The 22402-nt window shown below is 40.3% G+C and overlaps 1 protein-coding gene across 1 annotated transcript; it reads right to left on the bottom strand.

Moving 5' to 3' along the window:
* Window positions 1-34: 34 nt before the first annotated feature.
* On the bottom strand, window positions 35-8772 carry LOC135465761 (sulfotransferase 1A2-like). Its single transcript, XM_064743089.1, has 6 exons — window positions 8575-8772; window positions 6899-7120; window positions 5484-5804; window positions 3682-3785; window positions 1214-1391; window positions 35-249 (listed from the first exon to the last, which is right to left on the bottom strand). Exons 2-6 carry the CDS (start codon window positions 7074-7076, stop codon window positions 137-139), a joined length of 894 nt encoding a protein of 297 aa, XP_064599159.1. The 5' UTR covers window positions 7077-7120; window positions 8575-8772; the 3' UTR covers window positions 35-136.
* Window positions 8773-22402: the final 13630 nt, after the last annotated feature.

Raw genomic sequence — 22402 nt, 5'->3', positions numbered from 1 at the left:
AGGAAGTTTGCAACAAGGACACACAAAATCTAAGGTAAAATATTGTAGGTTTATTTAAGTAGATACATGAATGATTTACAAGTGTGGGATGAAATGGCAATTTGATCCTGTATATATGTAAACTTATGCAGTCCCACTACATGTATTTTTCAAAGTCAAACGAATAACCGCTCATCTGTTTCTTGTATTCCTCATCGAACCTCTCGCTCTGAGCTACCGTGAAATGCGTTTTCCAGTCGCCAATAACACCTGAATAAATAAAACTTTGTTAAACACGGACTTGTGTACTGTGGCTGGGAAGAGCAAATAAGTTCGTATGATCTTTCCAGGCTGCAAACATGCACAGCACGAGACTACGGCATTTACTGTAGCATTCATATACATATACGGATGAAAAATATGACAGCCGGTTAATGCCAACAAGAAATTCTTAATTTCCAGAATATTTTCGAGAATAATCCCGTAATTACGAAACAAAAATGGTACAATTTCGAGAACATTTTTGGATATATATTTTTACTTTGGAACTAACCGGCTTGAGTGAAATAATTACCACAATGAGGACTTGACAATAATTCAGTTCGTGGTACCTTAAATTATTTATATGTGAATGTGGGACAATTCAGGCATTACAAAAAGTAGAACAATGCACGTACCTGGCTTGGTTTAATTTGAGCGATTGTTGCTTTAACACGCTACTAAGAAATATTTTACTATATATGTGACGGCAAACTACGCCATGCCAGAAAGGAAGCTGAATTCGGGTGGAAGAACGTGTCGTAAAGCCTGAGGGAAAACCCACGACCATCCGCAGGTTGCTGAAAGTACGTACGAGCGGAGAAGCCAGCATGAGCTTGACTCACAACAGTGGCATTGGTGAGAGGCTCTTGGGTCATTATGCTGCACTAGCACGCTAGCTACCAGGCCACGGATGTCCCCAGTCCGATATTGACATTTCTGTACATGTATATTACAATAATAATGAAAGCAAAGAGACATAAGGACGTGTCTCACTGTTAGATCTTTGCCTCAGTTTCAATACATCGATGACTATGTACACTTTATGCATGTAGCGACAAAATTCTCATTATTTGGCGGTGGATGGATTCGAACCAACGATTGCGTGGAATTGCCTCGATGAAAGACAAACATAGATGCCATAGAAGGACATTTCCGATTACCAGAGAGTGTATTAAAGATGGCCACCCCTCACCTTTCCTGTACATTGGATGTTCGTCTCCCTCTATCATTCCTTTCATGTGCTCAGACATTACGCCTTTCTGTTGTTTCATGTTGGCGAAGTCACACTTCTGTACGATGTTTTCACGAGTAGTTTCATTGCACGAAACTCCCAGAAACTTGGCGATTTTGTCCACGCCTGTCCCCATGTCCTTTGAAGCCAAGGGAGATAATCGTTGAAAACCGGAATGAGTGAGTGCTTGAGGTTTAACGTGGTACTTAACAATTTTTCACTCATATGACGACGAAGGAGTTCTTAGGGTACATGGAATGTGCCTCCTTGTTGCAGGACAGATTTTCGCCGCTCTTTTATCTAGTGCTGTTTCAATGAGACGGCTGACCGAAGACAAGTAAACTGCCCCACCACAGCCATTACACTGATACAGTTCAACTAGTCGTTGCACTATCCCCTTTATGCTGAGCGCCAAGCGAGGAAGATACACCTTCAACTACGTCATGTATCAGGGGCCATGGTTGGAAATGTAGCTCCGATTATATTTAGCACTGCTCTTTTTCTTTTTGGTGTGCTTTTTCCATTTTTTTCTGTACTTTGAGCTTTTTAAAGAATGGACGAATATACCCATGAAGTTGTGATTGTTAAATGCAGCTTTTAAGGTTAGAATACGGCTTTTAAGGCTAGAATGCAGCTTTTAAGGTTAGAATGCGGCTTTTAAGGTTAGAATGCAGCTTTTCAGGTTAGAACGCTGCTTTTAAGGTTAGAATGCGGCTTTTAAGGTTAGAAAGCAGCTTTTAAAGTTCAAATAAAACAACGTTAAACCAAACAAGTGAACCCATGCCTGAATAAATGAGAAAGAGCATCAGATTAAACAAGTAAAGGCATTAATAAAAGAGGAAGAGCATCAGACAAATCAAGTAAACGAATGGATAAATGAGAAAGAACATCAGACCAACGAAATAAACGCGTGAACAAAATAGAAAGAACGTCAGACGAAACATGTAAACGCGTGAATAAAAGAGAAAGAACCTCAGACCAACCAACTGAACGAATGAGTAAATGAGAAAGAGCATTTGACCAACACAGTGGAAGCATGCCTAAATGATAAAGAACATCAGATTAACCAAATGAACGCATGAACAAAAAGAAAAAAACATCAGATCAACTAAGTGGATCAATGAGAAAGAACAACAGACCAAGTAAGTAACAGGCTGCATGGGTATTCTTGTGTTGTCTGTTCAAACAAAGTTAAGCCCTGTTCACACATCGCGACTGTCGAGTCGACCAGCCGAAATCAACTAATCGAATGAAACCAGGACATGCGCTATTTCATGCTATAATAATAGAATTCAAGAAATCGCGTCTTAAGAAACAAATTCGTGCGAAGTTCAAATTATGTTCATTCCGCTTGTCCAATTCGAGTCTGTCGATACAACAAATTTAATAAATAATGATGCAATAAAGAAGAGTGCTTTTAGTTTTGGTGAGTGAGTGAGTGCTTGGGGTTTAACGTCGTACTCAACAATTTTCCAGTCATATGACGACGAAGGAATCATTAGGGTGCATGTACGTGTAATGTGCCCCCTTGTTGCAGGACGGATTTCCACCGCTCTTTTATTTAGTGCTGCATCACTGAGACGACTTACCGAAGGCAAGCAAGACGTCCCGCCCGAGCCATTATACTGATACGGGTCAACCAGCCGTTGCACTATCCCCTTCATGCCGAACGCCAAGCGAGGAAGTTACAACTTCCTCTTTTAAAGTCTTAGGTGTGACTCGATCAAGGATTGATCCTGGATCTACCGGTCCTGAAGCGGAAGCTCTACCAACTGTGCTATCAAGGCCGGTAGTTTTGGTAAGAATAAGAACCTATAAACCAGTACTGAGTATATGTACCACTATATCAACTATCAAAAGGGATTTCCCAAGTAAAATTTAAAGAAAAGGAAAATGTAGTAACGATTTAAACACGCGCAGAAAGACCACTGGAGAATGTATCTGAATGTATACCTCTACTTGTTCATTTTTCAATTTTCTTTACTGAATTCAATCTGGTCAAATGCTGTGAAAGTACAAGGAGGGCTTTGCAGACAATATCAGTAATGTCATGTCACCAATGACGCCGCTCCCAAGTTTCTCTGACATAAAAGCAGGTATTTAATATCATATTAACTTTTCCTTAAACAGGTGCACACTACATAAACACAGTTCAACAGAATTTTATTCCGCCCTAAAATTTGAAGCATACAAATCAATATAATGGCCCATGTACATGCAGCATCTGACTGAATTTAACTCAATGAAAAAATCGAAAAATACAAGTAAAGGTATTTTCAGGCTGACCAATGGTCTTTCCTTCGATACTCACTTCATGTGGTCGTTTCCTTTGAGACTCTGCTTAAAACAACTTTATTGTTTAAATGACTATATCCCGTGATCATGGAAAGATTATTCCAATGAAACATTGTTCTGGTTTACAGTCTTACCTGTTTGAGTTGTTCATAGTTGAGCCTCAAGAGAGGGATATCCTGATGTTCTTGGAAGAAGGTTTCCCATTGTTTTGTAAAGGTGAACCAGTCCCCAAAATCAACTATCAACAAACAAGGTATAGCCAGAAACGCCCAGGGTAAAGGTCAAGGAATCACCATAATCATTTGTCAACAAACAAGGTATAGCCTGAAATATACAGGATAAAGTTCAACCAGTCACAGTAATCAACTATCAACAACCAAGGTATAGCCTGAAACATCCAGGGTAATGGGCAACCAGTCACCATTATCAACCGTCAACAAACAAGGTATACCCTGAAACATCAAGGCTAATGGTCAACCAATCATAGTAATCAACTATAAACAAACAAAGTATAGCCTGAAATATCCAGGGTAAAGTTCAATCAGTCACTATTACCAACTTTCAACAAACAAGGTATAGCCCGAAACATCCAGGGTAAAGGTCAACCAATCATAGTAATAAACTATAAACAAACAAGGTCTAGCCTGAAACATCCAGGGTAATGTGCAACCAGTCACCATTATCAACTATCAACAAACAAGGTATAGCCTGAAATATCCCGAGTAAAGATCAACCAGTCACAGTAATCAACTGTCAACAAAGAAGGGATAACCTGAAACATCCAGGGTAAAGGTCAACCAGTCATAGTAATCAACTATAATAAACAAAGTACGGACTGAAACATCCATGGTAGGCTTGATGGTAAACCGGTCACCATAGTCAACTGTCAACAAACAGGTTACAGTCTGAAACATCCAGTGGAGAGGTGAACCAATCACCATAACCAAGTGACAAGAAACAAGCTATAGTCCGAACATCCAGAGGAGAGGTGAACCAATCACCATAACCAACTGACAAGAAACAAGGTATAATCTGAAACATCCAGAGTATAGGTGAACCAGTCACCATAACCAACATAACCAACAAACAAGCTATACAGTCTGAAATATCCGGAATATCCGTGAATTATTAACCATAATCAATTGTGAACAGATAAAACATAGTCTGAAACACTCGGGGTAACAGTTAACCAGTTATCATAATCAACTCTCAACAAACGAGGTATATTCTGAAACATCCGGGGTAAAGGCCAACCAGTAGATAAAATCATCTCCTAACAAACAAGATATAGCTTGAAACATATGGGAGGCAATCGTATGGAAAAATATATATGGTGCTAAACAAAGGGAAAATGTAAAGTACAAATTGAACACAAACATTTATTCTGTTTTCTCTGTCTGCGACATTTCTATTGTAATTTTCTATAAACCAAAGCAAAACAATATCACAGCACACCTGAGATCATGAACTTGAAACCGCCCTATGTTTTCATGATGTCAATTTGTTACATTATCTCCATTTGCTCATTTTTGCAACAATGGGCCTTTTGCATATTGTTAGCTTCGTGTTGGTCATAATCCTAACGCTTGCTTTATAACACTGCCACCAATAGCAAATTGTGCACAGAGCTTTTGAACCAGGCCAAGGTCATTGGGGTCAAGTGATGAGGCAGGAGGCGATGTTAATATAGCAAAAACGGTCTCAACCATCGTTCTCAGACTTCCAAGAGTTAAAATAGCGCTCTATTGTACATTCATTCTGATCGCATCAATTATCTGGGGCCGAGTCCACAAAGGCATTTCCGACTTAACTCAAAATTTGAAAAGCGATGTTTTATATTCTTGGGCCCTTGCTAGAGATTAACATTTGGCCTCGTCAAATTACAGCACTGGCCTTTGGTTAGTAAATGACAGACTTCCTCACACAATACACTTACCTAAACCTGTCATAATGTGCTCAAAGAAACTGTCCCAGTCTCCGCCATAGTTGTAAAATTTTATTTTCTTCACATGGTAATAATAGGACACAAATATATCCTTAGGGTTCCTCGTGACATAGATAATCTTCGCCTTCTTGGTCACGAGCTCCTTTGGGAAGATATCCGGTGTGACATGCGTGTTGAGTATGCGCACAGACGGTAGGTTGTTAATCTTTTCTGTCGGCTGTACTTCTATCATAGACTCTTCCTTTTCTCGCTTAGACACCTCCGTTCCGTTTGACAATAGCATGTTCGCTATTTCCCAGGTCCAGTGCGTACCTGTCACCAGATGACACATATAACTTAAACTTGTTAATATATAAAAACATGTGAGCCAGATGTTCTTCAATCGTGATACTGTGACTTCCAAAATTCGAATACGGCAACCGATCTTGTGATGGAATGCATTTTTTATATATATGTGTGATAATAATAACATTACATAGCCTGAAATCATGAGAAGTAATGAGATACGAAACCATGATCATTATTATATAACTTTTGTTAGGCTTCTTAGCAGAAAGCTGGGCGTCTATTGTTCTTCCACTAAATATTATCCTTTGCTGCACGTGCTTCTCATATTTTTTCCAGAAAACTGCAAACCCCAGATGTTTGAAATTTGACGTCAAAATTCTCATGGAAGTTTGAAGTTTGTTTTTCTAGGTCCTGTGGTTTGGTGGCCAACTGGGATTTTGTCCAAACCGTTTAAACATCTTACCAATAACCCATGGATACAGGTCCTTCCACAAGTTGATATCCAGGTGGAGCAATACCAGTCACATAAAGTGTGAGAAAATCATTCACTGAAGGTAAAAACTGTGAACGTTTGCCACTGGGTGTGTATATGTCATGACAACTAGTTTTCAACTTAGATATAACTTTTATGTAATCTTTGTATTTGGGCCTGTGAGTCCAGATCTGCGTTCCTTTTTTTTGTCCATATCACTCCTTGAGATATAAACAAAACCTAATCTTAATGGTCTGTGACTGAAAAACTATGAGACCTAAACTAAAAAAATTGCCATTTCTCCACTTTCCAGAGTATAAAGATTTATGCTATAATCCCAAAGCGCACTGTGTATCGTAATACACCAGCAGAGCTGTATTGCTCAACGACTGTTAGGCCTACATACCGTCGAGAAGTTCTCTGCACTGAAGCGTCGGTTTAAAAACACGCATAAAGACTGCTTGGAAGACGTGAAGCTGAATACAGTTCTAGTTATGATTAGAATACGTTCAAGGTGTAATTTAGCTTTGCCTTTTTAGCCAATTTAGCTAATTTGTAAGTTTGTAAAATTAAGATTGTTAAATCATAGAATCTGCTTAAAACCTGATCACCATTGTTAAAAATCGAGTAAGAAATGTGTACATACCGGCCTTTGGATAGGTGACAATAGTGACGTCATCATCTCTGCAAGGAATGTCGGGAAGGTTCGCCAAACTAATGTCAAGGTCATGGATTTGAATCGGCACTGGCGGGAAGCGTTTCCCTTGAAATTCGTGATAGTTTATGGTGTTCCCTCGCGGGTCCTTGGCAACAATCGAAGGCATGTTCTTTCAACCGCAGGTTCTTTCACAAAGGCAGACTTTCGTTGCTGTTAAGACAAGTCATATAAAGGCCTGACCAAACTATCCTGAAATACTTGTAAGCTTTAAGTATGTATGAGTGGCACCAATTTGTTTTTCGTCTTTTGTCGTTGTCTTGTGGGTCATTATGCCATTGTGCTGGAGTGCTGAACCCCCCCGGCTACGGAGGTCCCTTTTTGAATATGTAACAGTGGCAGAACTTAACACCAATACGTGTTTCGTCTTTCGTTATTCGTGCTAACAGGGTATTCCGTAGTAACCGGTATGTTTCACTTATGTATGGCGGCGGCCAGCATCATATTGACGGGTTAACTCACGACCATCCGAAGGTTGCTGCAGACCTTCCCACGAACAACTAGAAAGGGAGCAAGCATGAGCTGGACTAAACGATTGCATTGGTGAGAGGCTCCTGTGTGCTGAGGTAGCGCGCTAACCACGAGGCCACCAAGGCCAGCGAAGTTTGGTGAATATTTGATTTTTTTTATCGGGTAGGCTATTCTAATAACAACTTTGACGCTATCTTCGCCTTGCTGAATAACAAATGATAACGAAGAACAAATGTCTTGCTAGCACCAGATTCGATATTTAGATGTCAAATGACCTTCTCAACTCAAGCCCAAGCGAAATTCATCGTTATTCTCTTGTGTAACACATGAGTACTGCGTTTCTATATTGCCCACAGATCCGTCATCACAGATGTTTTACGCCGTACTCAACAATATTTCACTTATACGACGGCGGCAAGCATTATGGTGGGATGAAACTGGGCAGAACCCACAGGAAACCCACGACCATCCGCAGGTTGCTGGAAGACTTTCCCACGTACGGCCGGAGAAGCCAGCATCAGCTGTAGTTGAACGCACACCGACTGCATTTGTGGGATGCCCCTGAGTCATTGCGCCGTGCTGGCGTGCTAAACCCCTCGGCCACGAAAGTCCTTCTTTGAATATGTAAGAGTGGCAGAACTTAACACCAATTCGTGTTTCGTCTTTCGTGCTATTAGGGCATTCCATAGCACCCAGTGTTGTTAACATGGAGGCCAGAAGAATTTATTTCCTGTCACTGAGAGTTATTCGTCGTACTCAAGAATATTTTATTTATATACGACGGCGGCACAATGAAAACCTGTAAAGGCCATCTATTAAACCGAGCTTCAGCTTCCCTTATCAAAAAACGCGAAATGGTAGGACCGCCGCGTGGGTCAGTCACGGACGTACGGATAGCCCAGATGTAGACATGCCATGCATGGGCAATGGCGGGCTGCACCGATTTGAAGACAACCCCACAGTATATCGTGACATCCCCCATTATGTTAACTGAGCGTACCTACATATAATGACAACACGATCATTAACCGGGACTGGATCTCACATAAATACTTCACCCTATTCATTTAGAATTCATAGTGACACTGCTTAATATATCGGCATTCGACATGCCAATTAGAACAATGTAAACTCACCCCAACAACGTGAAGATATGCAGATCAGCTATGATAGGCCTATGTACATGAGTCCTACGCTTAGAGCCCACAAAGCTGTACGCCGTACATACGGCAAAATCTCTGCTAAGACAGAACTTGTGCTTAAACCAGCTACAGGTCAGAAAGTGGGACGCTTTCCATTTATCGGCCGTGCCTACACAGAGATTTTCTGCAGGACTTCATACAAAACTTCTGATCACGTGATCCGTTCTGTAAATTTGTTGTAGGTAACAAATTTGCGCAAGTCTTACGGGGTTTCCAGTGCAAGATACTGACGGTGTAATCATGCTATAGAAAGACTACACTCTAAAAAATCTTATCTGTTAAGTTTAACATGATATTATGTTTTACATGATAACCTATAATGTTAGGTTACTGACACGTAAAACAGTAACCCGTTATACTTATCATCAATAGCATACTGTTGGAATAATAATGAAAAGTCTGTCACAAATACTGTAACATTAGTCTGTAGCAATATAGGACAATCTATTCTGAAATCATCCATCATAAACACATAAACACATAGTATTCTGTCAGTTTCAATAACAGCATATTCTTGAGTGCGGTGTAAAACACCAATCAAATAAATAAATAAATAAATCAATAACAGCTTAGTTTGTTGAGTGTATAAGCATGGAGGGTCATAGTGACCCCAGTATCGAATACTCTGTGATAGGTGACAGTGTTATCCAGCTATTTGCACAATTGCCTATCCACGGATTATCACGCGTTATCATGTATGTGATATCTTCCTACGTACACTAGCTGTGAACGTGAATTTTAAGTCCCCGGATCTTGTGGACGTGTCCATAGCCGATCTTTCAATGGAGTGTGCAGGCACCAGACTTAACAATATACTACCGCACCGAGGTGGTCAGCTACACGCATTCCTGGTACGGCTCCAGATGAAATGGAAAACAAAGTCCTGTTTGTCATTATAAAATCTGACATGTTCAATTTATGCATCAATGAACAAATAACAGTTTAAACAGTGATTCCATTTTTATATTCCGGTCTACACTCGGTTGGTAAATTAGTGCTAGTCGCACGCCGTTAAACTATAAGGAGAATACAAGATGCAGTGTTGCTTGAGATTACGTTCGATTAAGCTGCTAACCATTTTTTGTCTTTATACAAAATGTTGGTTTTCGCATGGTTCCCACATTTACAGTCTATAATGGTTTCACTGCAACGGGGGTTAGCACCCCAGCTCGGCGCAATGACCCAGGAGCCTCCCACCATTGCGGTCGCTGTGAGTTCAATCTCATGCTGGCTTCCACTCCTGCCGTACGTGGGAAGGTCCTGCAACAACCTGCGGATGGTGGTGGGTTTCATCCGGGCTCTACCCGGTTTCCTCCCACCATATTGTCGGCCGTCGTATAAGAAGAATATTCTTAAGTAAGGCTTAACACCCATCAAATAAATAACCTGGACTTGCACTCACAGCGACCACATTGGTGAGAGACTCACAAAGCTGCGCTGGCACGCTAACCACCTCGGCGGCGGAGGTCCCCAAAGGGCACACCGATTAATTCGGTATATATAGCATAAACAATTAGCTGAGTCCCGATTAAAGGTATATTGATTTAGACATATTTATGACAGATATAGTTGTATGATATAGTGATTATCCACTCGTATGTTGTATGTATTGCTCATACAGAAAGCTGTACCCGGTCATCTGTTTCCTGCACTCCATGTTGAATCTCTCGTTCTGTGCCACGGTGAAGTAGTTCTTCCAGTCCCCAACAGTACCTGAGGAAAAAAACATGCAGATCTGACCAAAGGAACAAGAAATCCAGTCAGTTTAAAGAACACCTCTTCATGAACAAAGAGATATACCATGCCTTAACAATGCAGATAATAAGCAGCAAAGAGGATGCTTTAAATATTTATTTATTTGTTTGTGTGACTCGTTTTTTAACACTATACTCATTATTTCCAATCATACGACAGTGGTCAGGTTTCCTGAATGATATGAACTCATGAAACTTGCAGCGATAGCTGGATTCGAACATACTACCCTATTTGTCAAAAACCTGTCAGTCGTCCTAAGCATGCCAGTGTTTTAACAGTTTTAGCAGATCCCCATCACTCTTTGGTTTAGGGCAATCCGCCATGATATTTCAGTTGCGGCAGCATTTGGCGCCATGGATTCGCCCTGCCAAGGGAAGACGCAGTGTATACACAGATCTAATGACACCTCGTGGTCTCGCTCCGTCCAGTACGACGTAAATCCCAAAGTTTACATACGTACATACATAAAAGCTGATTATAGTCCCAGATAAGTCACACCAACGTCTTTAAAACTAATATGTTTGATTCTTAAAAAGAATTCACATGGAGAATGCCTACGCGAGATACAAATGAACAGATATATTACCTTTTCTGAATACTGGGTGCGTCTCCATTGTCGCTACCTTCCCTGCTGTACGCGTTAATTGGCGACCTTTCTTCATACTCTCAAACCCGCATTCTTCTGCCACTTTCTTTTGGAATGCTAACTCCCGATCTACTCCAAGGAACTCTGTGATTTGAGCAATTCCCACTGTGCTGTCCTGCGTTGTAAAAAGGTAATTTTGATAAATTTAGCTTATCAGTTCAATTTATGTATGTATGTATGTATGCTTGGGGTTTAACGTGGTGCTTAACAATTTTTCAGTCATATGACGACCGAAGTATCATGCCAAAGACAGCAGACATGACACCCCACCTAGTGACATTATACTGACACCAGGCCAACCAGTCATGTTTCCTTGCTCTAACCGCTCACTGCTAAGCGCCAAGTGAGGCAGCAACAAGGACCATTTTTAAATATTAGTTCAATTTAAGTGATGTACCAGTATGGTGGGTGATAGTCATCTATACCGCGACCTTAGCGAGCCCGCGGAGGGTGCGTCTTCGTGACTCCTCTGAAAATCGCGCGTCCTGCGCGACATTCATGCCCAAAACGAACACACAGAAAACGTTTATGGCGTTGGATTCGCGTTCTTAGCGCCAGCTGCTCTATCCACGGGGGCACAAAATGAGTTTTCCTGTTATCAATGACGTTGTTTTGGGCAAATGTAGGCTTTTTTCTCGAATTTAAAAATACAAATTTTTAGCTTTTTGGAGGATAAACATTGTTCTCTCATCAGGCATGATTTAGTTTTTATCAGAGGTGATGGTTTTCTGCATTTAAAAACATGAGTTATTACCTCTTTAAGATTCTCGTAGCAGATCCTTAAAACTGAGATATCTTCATGATTCCGGAAAAATTCGTCCCACGCTTTCACGAAGTCGAACCAGGAACCGTATAGAACTGAAGTTGAATATATATATACAGATAAAAACACAAGCAGAATAAAACCACGCAAAAAACATATCCAACGTCGTTTCTAGAGCATACCAACAGCCTGCCAGTCGTGCATCTGTTCACTGGAGGTGGTGTGGGTGTGGGTGTGGGTGTGTGGGTCGTGGGTAGAATTTGTGTGGAGACAGGAGGGGGGGGGGGGGGCGTGGAAATCAATTCTGGTCACTATTTATCTAAAGATGCCGGGATCTCCACACCTTTAGTAGGTGGAGGTTTTTATAGCTAGTACTTGGCGCGTTAGTGGTCAGGAAGTGGCATGCCACTAATATAATTAACACGTACAACATAGAGAGAAAAACTAGAACAGCAAAGGGTCACACATAACCGGTGAATTACGGCCTCTTGTCAATTTACCTCAGTAAGGGTTTTGTAAGAACCAATTTCTGATGTTATATTAAAATATTTGCCTATATATATGAAAAAAAAAAACAATGTATGCCTGATTCTCATTAACATAAAGACTTGTTTAATGGTGTATTAATTGATATATGTATACCGTTCCTGAGAGTGCCTTCTGTATTTTCATACTTGTCATAGTTGTGGAGCCTAGTACTGGTAGTCATTGATATGTATCAAGACACATGCCAGGCTCAGAATGTAAACTATAGATCATGGGACAAACGATGCAGTAAAAGGCGAAACCATAAAATCTGCTTGAGACTAGGTAATTGTTATGATGAAAGCTTCTTGTCACCAAGGCCTTACGGACAATACGAAAATCTGCGAATTCTTTGTCCAAGCCCGGTATTGAACCTGCAACCTTATGTTATTTGTGGCTACATTAGGAGAAAGAACTATTTTCTCGCTGTGTACCTCAAAAACTAGATGCACGCCATATTTACTAATCACCTATTTCTCAACGGAAGAATGCTGACTTTCCCTCAGGTCTTTGTCCATCCTAAACACATTTGATTCGTCCGCTTCGGGACCGGTAGATCCAGGATCAATCCTTGATCGAGTCACACCTAAGACTTTAAAAGAGGACGTTGTAACTTCCTCGCTTGGCGTTCAGCATGAAGGGGATAGTGCAACGACTGGGTTGACCCGTATCAGTATAATGGCTCGGGTAACTTGCCTTCGGTAAGTCGTCTCAGTGATGCAGCACTAAATAAAAGAGCGGTGGAAATCCGCCCTGCTACAAGGAGGCACATTACACGTACATGCACCCTAAAGATTCCTTCGTCGTCATATGACTGAAAAATTGTTGAGTACGACGTTAAACCCCAAGCACTCACTCACTCACTCACAGATGCGTTCTCTGGTCCAAGGACCCCTAACTTACGACGCCATCTTGTTTCCTTAAATAGCTTTTGGTACTCGTTAAGACTGACGTGAGAGGGTGCATTCGAACTCCAATTTCAATATATGAAGTCAATTTATTGCCAAGGAACAGACTTTATCTCGCGGATATCTCTCAACCGCATGATGCAGCCTGAAAACCCTAGGCTCATGGCCCTGCTGGTGTGGGACTTGCCAGCCTGGGAGATTTATAAATCGGCAAATATTTCAACCAAACCGTGGCGATACATTGCACTGCGAGGAATGGTTGCTATAACAGATTTGATGATACTGGGGGATGGGGGGGGGGGTATTTTTGCGTTGATTGGATTGGTGTTTTTACGGAGTACTCAAAAATATTTCACTTAGACGGCGGCGGTGAGCATTATGGTAGGAGGAAACCGGGCACACCCCGAGGGCAATCAATGTCCTGAGAGCTTTAAATACCTCATGTGACAAAAGGCAGAGATTTTCCATGTATTACCGGTAGCTTTGTACCGTTTCCACTATCCATTTGATCCTGAGCGACCTTTTGTGAATGAAATCTACCTAAACAAATGTAAGTAAATAAATAATTGAATATATAAATAAACCTCACCACTTCCTGCCATCGCCCATTCATAAAATGCGTCCCATTTTCCAGAATAGTTCGCAGTTCTCATTTTACTGATGTGGTGAAAGTATGACACTGTGGCATCTTTTGGGTTCCTTTCTATATATATGATCTTTGATTTTCGTTTGACTAAGTCCTTAGGATACAGTTCCGGTGTGACATGCGTGTTGAGAAACACGGACGGATGGACGACTGTTGAGTTCCTCTTCTGTCCTTATCTCCAGCATCGTCTTGCTCTTGTCATTATCTGTTGGTATTTCAGCTACTCCCGTCAACAGCATATTGCAAATCTCCCAAACCCAATGCGTTCCTGAAAGTATTAAAGGAAAATTAAATTTAAATATCAAACAAATACCATTGAAAACAGTATGCATTTCCTCGCAGATGCATGCCATGAAAAAATTCCAATATGTACCTCAAGTTGATAAATTATAAATAAAGTCAGCGCCAGAATCCGCTGTGGGCGACTCCATTTTGCCTAAGAACTAGTCCTGAGGTCTTCTGTGATAGGAGGAGAATTGCCGTCGGAAACCGCCGAAGCGCAGTTCGTACATTTCCGTACTTCTTCCCAGATGGTAGCGAACAGTACAGTTCGTTTTCCGCTTGATGATCGGGAAACCGGAATGTTGGACGTAGGTTCCGAGTTTATCCAAACAAGCCGGCAGTTTTAACGACTCTCATTGGCTGAGAGGCAACAGACCGCCAGCATAAATAAATTACAGGGTGTTAAAGATGGAGGACGCGATGGACTCAGCAATTTATGCCAGCTTTGCCGTTTTCAGACTACGTGTATGGCGAGGAAAAATCGCAAAATTATGCAGCAGGCACCACCAGATACAAAAAAATGTGCTCTTTTCAGCCCATAGTGTCATGTCTTTAAGTTTTCCTTTCCTTTAACATGAAAGTCATACGTAGGCCTATATGTTCACTTTTCATGAACATTGCTCACTCATATATTTAATATACGTTTTCATTGTAATGTTGAGTTTATATTTTAGAGATTATATCTTTAAGCCGATGGTTCATAGTAGCATTTCAAAATACCATTGCTTTTAGAAAACAATGAAAAACACATTTTCGAAGATATATTTATTTATTTAAAAAAATGTTTCACTTATACGACGGCAGCCAGAATTATGGCGGGAAGAGACCGGGTAGAGCCCAGGGGAAACCCACGACCGTCCCTTGCACGTATGGGGTGGATTTGAACTCACAGCGACCGCATTGGTTAGATACTCCTGATTCCTTGAGTTGCGATCTTACCTGCCTTAGGAAATGCTATGATGGTTATATCATCACCTCTGCAGGGAAGATCAGGCAGTCTCGTGAGAATTTCATCTTGATCACTGTCTGGTTTGATTGGATAATGCTTCCCTTTGAACTCATGGCAGTTCATTGTATCCCCATTCGGATCAGAGATGACATACAGCGGCATGATCGTGTAGTTAAGCACCTGCGTGAGCGAATAGATATAATAATAAAACAGTATAAAGGATACACGAAAAGGTACCATAAACGATGGTATGGTGATAAGGAAACTGAAGAAAGATAAGGTGAGAAAGTTCGATGTTGTAACATATCAAGCTGAAAATGAAACATAAATGTTTTCACGACACCGATTCATATACTAAAATACCCTATGGCACGATCCTATTTCCACAACGATTGGCTATATTTTTTTATTTTATTTTTTGATAAAAAACATGCGTGATAAGTTTAAGGCGACATCAAGACTAAATTGGGAACGTGTCATATATATGTAGCGACGGCAGCAACACAAAACTAAGTCAATATTAACAGTGTCGTATATATGTAGCTACGGTAGCGACGTAAAACTAAGTCAATAGTAACGGCATCATATGTTAAATGTTAAGTTCTGTTTCTAAAATAAAACTCACACTTCCCGAGTAAACAGGTAAACAAACAACTGGAAGAGAACTATCTTTTGTGAAAGATACTGGAAATCTTTATATGACATGCGCCTCTTCATTCGCTAGTTTTACCTCTCTCTCAACACTAGACGAGTTTGACATTCGGACAACGCGCGACATAAGAAGGCTCAGTCCCATCACAGAGCGGACCTGTAACCAACAAAAATTGCTTTACGTGTCCACTGGAAATATGCTGAGTATATTTTAGATAAATGGGATTCATATTTATCGAGTATTAATACAAAAAAGGGGTGATGGTGACCGAGCTTTTGTTGTCTTCTGACATCACATCTGTCTCATCACCTCGAACCCAATGACCTTGGGATTCCTAAAGATATATGCACAAAATTTAGTAGTGGTTGCTGTCGTGCGCTGTAAGGATTATGGGAATAGAGACCTACGTCTGCGAAGTTTACGGCCCGCTTTTCGTCACATTTTTTTGGTCACAACTGAAGTGCAGGTGAGAAATAAACTTCATCTGTCTCGAACTCTCTCTTGAATGTATTTGGCTTAAAGGATTAGTGTCCAGATTGGTTATTTATTCATAATTAGCTACCCCTGTATATATTGTTAAATTGAGTGCAAAAAAAAATTGGAAAAAAGTACTGTAGTGTGAGTAATATGGCATAAAAATCACGAGATACTGAGGCTGTGTTAATGCACTTTTTCCGTCAACACTCAGCTATCTCCGTCAAATGACGTCATCCAAGTCCAACCTTCACGAGCTGTCAGAGCTTTGCCATTTAGTTCAGTGTGAAATTGTCACACAAGTGACAACAAGCATATCGATTTTCTCCACGAAATGCTTTGCTGTTCTACGTACGCTTGTAATAACAGGCCGTCGAAGAACCCTGAAAGTTTTTCAAGTATATATGTATATAAACCCTGGTCATAGGGTTTGGTGGGTGTAAAACAAAGTGAGAGTTTATTCCTCATTAGTTTGATCAATCTTCGATATGCCGGTAAAGTGAAAGAAAAGTAGATACAGCCACTTGCTGGCTTCCAGTGAATGTCGCTTTGACAGCTACGGCAGTGCGAGTGGTTTCTAATCGGCTACAGACGACGATTAAAACCGAAAACAATCCAAAACTAATTGTGTTGCTTGAATGCGTTAATCAAGAATTAATCACCGGAGTTGAAATACTGGTTATGGATTAGAGTTACCCATCAAAGGTGCGAAAACAAGTGACATCTCTTTGAATCCTGCTCAGGGTAGGTCCGAAAGCAATCTTACATGGTGATTACCCATCTCAATCTCTGACGCTGATAATCAGATCTCCGATGTGTGTCATGAAAATACAATAACACGGTAAATACTGCTTCAATCTTGACATATTATTCACCGCCGAATAGAGAAAGACATTATCATTTGATCTATATCAGTGTTGAGCCCATACTCACTGCTGTTTGGCCACAATGTTCGGACCGGAAGTCAAACCGGCGGACCGGATCTCAGACCGGCGGACCGGATCTCAGACCGGCAGACCGGATCTCAAACCGGCAGACCGGATCTCTGACCTGCTTTTAGGCCCACCCCTGTTTGACGGGCTTGAGTAATTCCGGCCATAATATAACCAGAAAAAATTAAACCGTTGTATTTTTTTTGGCAGTATTAACTTCATTAAATGCATGAAATTTTAATTCCCGTGAACCCATTTTTGAAATAAATCCATTCGGAGAGTGGAGTGATATATTATGTGAAGCGGACAGAAGGAAAGAATGGTAAATATTAAATCTGATATACACACAAAATGTAGACCTACAATGTAACACAGGATAAAGCTATAGCTTGTTGGGTTTCCCCCGGGCTTTTTCCCCCCGGTTTCCACCCACTATAATGCTGGCCGCCGTCGTAAAAGTGAAATATTCTTGATTACGGCATAAAACACCAATCAAATAAATAAATAAATAAATAAATAAGTATGTTGTTGGAAATGCCTGGACAAAGATCAAATTCAACGTCTAAAAACTCTCTAGTATGACCAGAGATATCAGTGTCATAAATCCGAACTTCAGCGTCGTCAACTATGGGTTCAGACTGATACGGAAGTGTATTTGCTTCTGTGTAGCTAGAATCAGTCTCGAAAATGAGATCGTTTTGATACGAATTCCCAGGTTATTTTGGCCAGTAAGACATGGGTTGACCATCTATGACGTCACCTGCTCAGTTTTAACGGGCGACCGGCTGGGGATCAGCTGGAGTAGTCAATCCATTGTTTTTGGTGGATTTAAAGTCATGATTACGCTTCTCAGAGGCCCTCCTGGCAACATATCCGCACCTTAAGCACACAATTAATATCATGTCCAGTTCATGACAGTGTATCTGTAGTCCTAACTGTCTATTGTAGGTGTATGTACGTGGTACATGAGACTAAAAAGGTTTGAGAAACCTGGATAGATATGCGTTATACCCTGGCTATACTCACGTGTAGGCTTTCACACTCATGTACTACCAGCTCAAGGCGAGTAGAAGTCTGGTATCACATACATATGTATAGACTTCCTTACTACAGACGTGAATATATAGAGCATGACTGGGTCTGTGTGCCTATGCAGCGAAGCACATTCGTATACCAGCCGTCAACCAAAGTGGACGTTCCGGATGAATAATAACAAGCCCAATTACGACAACAACTTTCGAAATAAACCATGAAAGAACTAAGTATTTAAAGCAGGAAATCAAGACGGATTTATGCAAAGAGAAATAGTTACACTTGCTCAGTTTTATCAAGGGTAATTGAAAGACGCATGGAATGGTCTAGATGAATGAATGAAGTCACAACCAGGTATACAAATCGTGTACCCTGGTTGTTTGTAATCATGAAAATGTGACGTTTCATATTTAGCGGGAGTACACATCCAAGGTAAAAAGCAATAGAATGGAATAAATGTAAGTCAAACACACAATGCAAAAAAGAAGAAACAGTCCTCCCCCAGAAGTTTGAGGTTTGGAAAGAGTTAAGTGAGAGGTTTAAGAGAGCTTTCAGTCAGTCTCTTAACTTATATATTTTTGCGAACTTTCTTGTGATTTATTTAGGCTTGGTAACATTGAAATTGTTAAACGGTAGGAATTATAGCGCTGTCATTCATTTGTCACATCACGCTATCTCGATGTCACTCACTTGAGACACCACATTACCTATATATGATACACTGGTCACTCTATCCGGATATCACTCACTTGTTTTACCACACAATCCCGCCATCACTCATTTGTTAGAGTATACTACCTCATTTCAATAACTTGTTATACTCCACTGTTTCACTATCACTCACTTGTAACAGTACTCATCACACTATCACTCCCTTGCTACACTCTGTTATCTCACTATATAACTCACTTCACACCACACTATGGGGCTATTGCCCACTTGTTACACTCCACTATCTCGCTATATCTCACGTTACAGTATATACCTCATTTCACAAACGTGTTACGCCTCACTATCTCGCTATCACTCACTCGTTAGACTACACTTTCTTGCTATCAGTTACTCTGTACACTCCACTATCTCGCTATCACTCACTTGTTACACAACATTATCTCGCTATCATTCACTTGCTACACTACAGTATCTCACTATCACTTGCTTGCTACACTACACTTTCTCGCTATTGTAACGGAGCATTGGGCTCCAGGATCTGCAAAGGTCTCAGAAATCACTGAGATGCGTATAAATCAAAACACGCCACAGTCGCTTTCAGGGTATAACTCAAGGCGTATTTATTCTGCGCTAAGGCAAGTCTATGGCACAAACAGGCTTTCATAATTTTACATGTACATGTACAGTTAATAGACTACCGAAACCAGGCCAAGTAAAACAATACCCTTTCTTACTCTAATTTGATACTGCCTAAGACATTCTTGTAGCTATCTATACATCGACATAAACGCAGAATGGACCTGCAAATATATCAGAAATCACTGCGTATAAAACAAAACACGTCACAATCGCTTTCCGAGTATAACTCAAAGCGAGGCTGGCATTGGGGAATCCCCTAAGATCAGCTGGCTATTGCCTAAGTGTGTCTGGGTTATGCATGGAACCAAATACAACATGACATGGTTTGTGTGACCACATATCTTTACACTACTACTCACTTTTTTACACTGGAATATCTCACTGTCACTAACTTTGGCGGAGAGAGAGAGAGTTTGACTAATACCGAGAATTTCCAGTAACAATCTTTATTCACTGTATGCTGAACAGCAAGTTATGCTGCGCAACAGTGATGAACGGGCAGTGTACACAGCGTAGACAGATCAACAGTTCTGTACTACAGAAGGAACAAGAATGAATTTAAACCATGAATTACATTGGTTATAATGCAATCACAACAATTGCTGAATACTAAATAAATCAGTCAGTCTTGTTAAATAGATGAACTACACTGTATGCAAAATATAGCTCAATGCTACATCGCCTTACAAAAACTAATGTTATAAGCCCTGTATCCAGTAATTTACTTGTAATGAAATGTTTTCAAATTAAATCTAAAAAAGTTAATTATTCCATTACCTTCCACAAAATATTTCGATAATATGAATGAACAATGATAATTCATCAACACAAAATAAACAGTGAAATTACTATAGGCTTTTAGTAAGTAACAACATGGCGGCAAAAGTAGGTCACAGTCGAAGCTTTAAACATATACCAAAACCTGACCCCTCCCATACAGATATCGACTCAGAGCGGCTAAGTATGTAGTGTAGACAGTTCTAAAGTTATAGCAAAAGCAGAGGACTGAGAATAATAATAAGTAAAACTGCAAAGCAGAATACGTTCTGGAATAAAAAAAAAAATGAATTTCCAAACTTCGACCAATGGCGAGCTTCCAAAGTTTTCACCGGAAGTCAAAGGCTTTTGCAAACATATTTTAACTACCAACGGTCTAGCTCCATATCAAATGTCAAAACAATCGGTTCAGTGATTCTTGAGAAGAAGATGTTTAAAGGTTTTTAGTAAGTAACTAAATGACAGCAAAAGTAGGTCACAGTCAATGTTCCACCTATACCAATACCTGACCCTTCACATACAGATTACGACGCAGAGCGGCCGAATATGTGGAGTAGACAGTTTTAAAGTTATAGCAAAAGCAAAGGACTGAAAATAATAATAATAGTGAGTAAATTACTTAATAATAAGTAAATAAATGGAATACATTTTGTTTTCTACTCAGAGTGCATGGATCAGTACTGAGTCTCTCGGTTTGTGACCGCTACTGTCAACGACATGGAAACTTTGATATGGGCAGAGGAAAACGCCAACACAGCAAGAAAAACAGCTTGCGACATAAAACTCCTCGCGTTATCTAAAAAGATAATGCTTGAATTACTGATTTCTTCAGTAAATGACTAGGAGTTCTACGAGTTGAAGGAAACAATAAGATGAAAACAAAAACTAACTGAAGAGAAATATTAAAGGAAATAAAGCAGATGCAGCCACTGATAAGGAAGTCTATCTCTTGTGGGACAGTCCCCAGCTGAGTTTTCACAGTGTTGGTTAATTTAGCTTGCCACTGTTTACATATGCTAAGTTCAGGGCCTGCTGTCTGCCTCTACCTTAAAATGTTCCAGAATACGCTCAGTTCGGTGCCTGTTTGTTTACATCAAGTGTTCAGGAATTTTCTTATTCTAGACAATTCCACCAGGCTATACAAGACCTATGAAAGCAGGTCAAAGAGAGAGAAAGGAGAGTTATTGAGAGTTTTGGATGTTTTCGCTGTGTGTAGGGCTTTTGTGCTGAATTTTGGTGTCTTTATAGCCTCTGGCTTTGTTATATCCTATCTCCACCGAGCACGTGTTCAGTCTGAACTTGTATATTTAATTTGTGCTCTTGTGTATACAGTGCTTATTAGTACACGGACCCTGTTTGTGGAATTGTGTGTATATTTCGTCATACACTCAGTTATACTGTGGATTTTCCCTCTTATTTCTGCATTTATGCCTGTATGGTTTTCCGCATTGTGGAATATATGCATCCGTTTGGACTTGACACCGTTGTACATGTAAGTACTTTAGTATTTGTATAGATACTGCGATCCTTTCTTGTTAAACTTAAGCTCTTTAGTATTTATATAAGTCTTATTATTTGTTCTTGTTAAAGCTAATAAACTGTTGTAAAATAAAATCTGCTGGTTTTGGTTACTTTTTTGTGCGGCTAAACTGTCGTGTATTTCGAACATCTCTTTATAATACAGATAGTTTGGGTCGTAACACCACGTACGGCCGGAGAGGAAGCCAGCATGAGCTGGGCGAACTCACAGAGACAGCACTGGAGAGAGGCTTGTGGTGCTTTGCGCTTCACTGCCATGCTAGCCCCCTCGGCCACGGAGCCGAAACAGATCATCAAAGGAAGTGTGAAAGTTTGAAATGGTCAAACATAACCTGTTAAATGCTCTTGTTTGTCAGTTTATCTCAGAGTTTTATTCTATCTCTTCATGTAAAACAGTAACACATTAACCTAGCACCATGGCTTAAACAGAATTAAAGAAAAATACTGTGAAAAAGAAGAAATGGCACAAAAAAGTATAAGTGTGTTCAAGTATATATGAAACGTTTGGTTTTAATGTCTTAACATGAATTTGATGTGGGACATATAAAAGTAAAAAAAGAAAGCTTCTTAG

The sequence above is a fragment of the Liolophura sinensis genome, chromosome 5 (genome assembly GCF_032854445.1).
Source record: "Liolophura sinensis isolate JHLJ2023 chromosome 5, CUHK_Ljap_v2, whole genome shotgun sequence".
NCBI lineage: Eukaryota > Metazoa > Mollusca > Polyplacophora > Chitonida > Chitonidae > Liolophura > Liolophura sinensis.
Note: the sequence above shows the minus strand (reverse complement) of the source record. Positions and strands in the feature narration are given on the sequence as shown.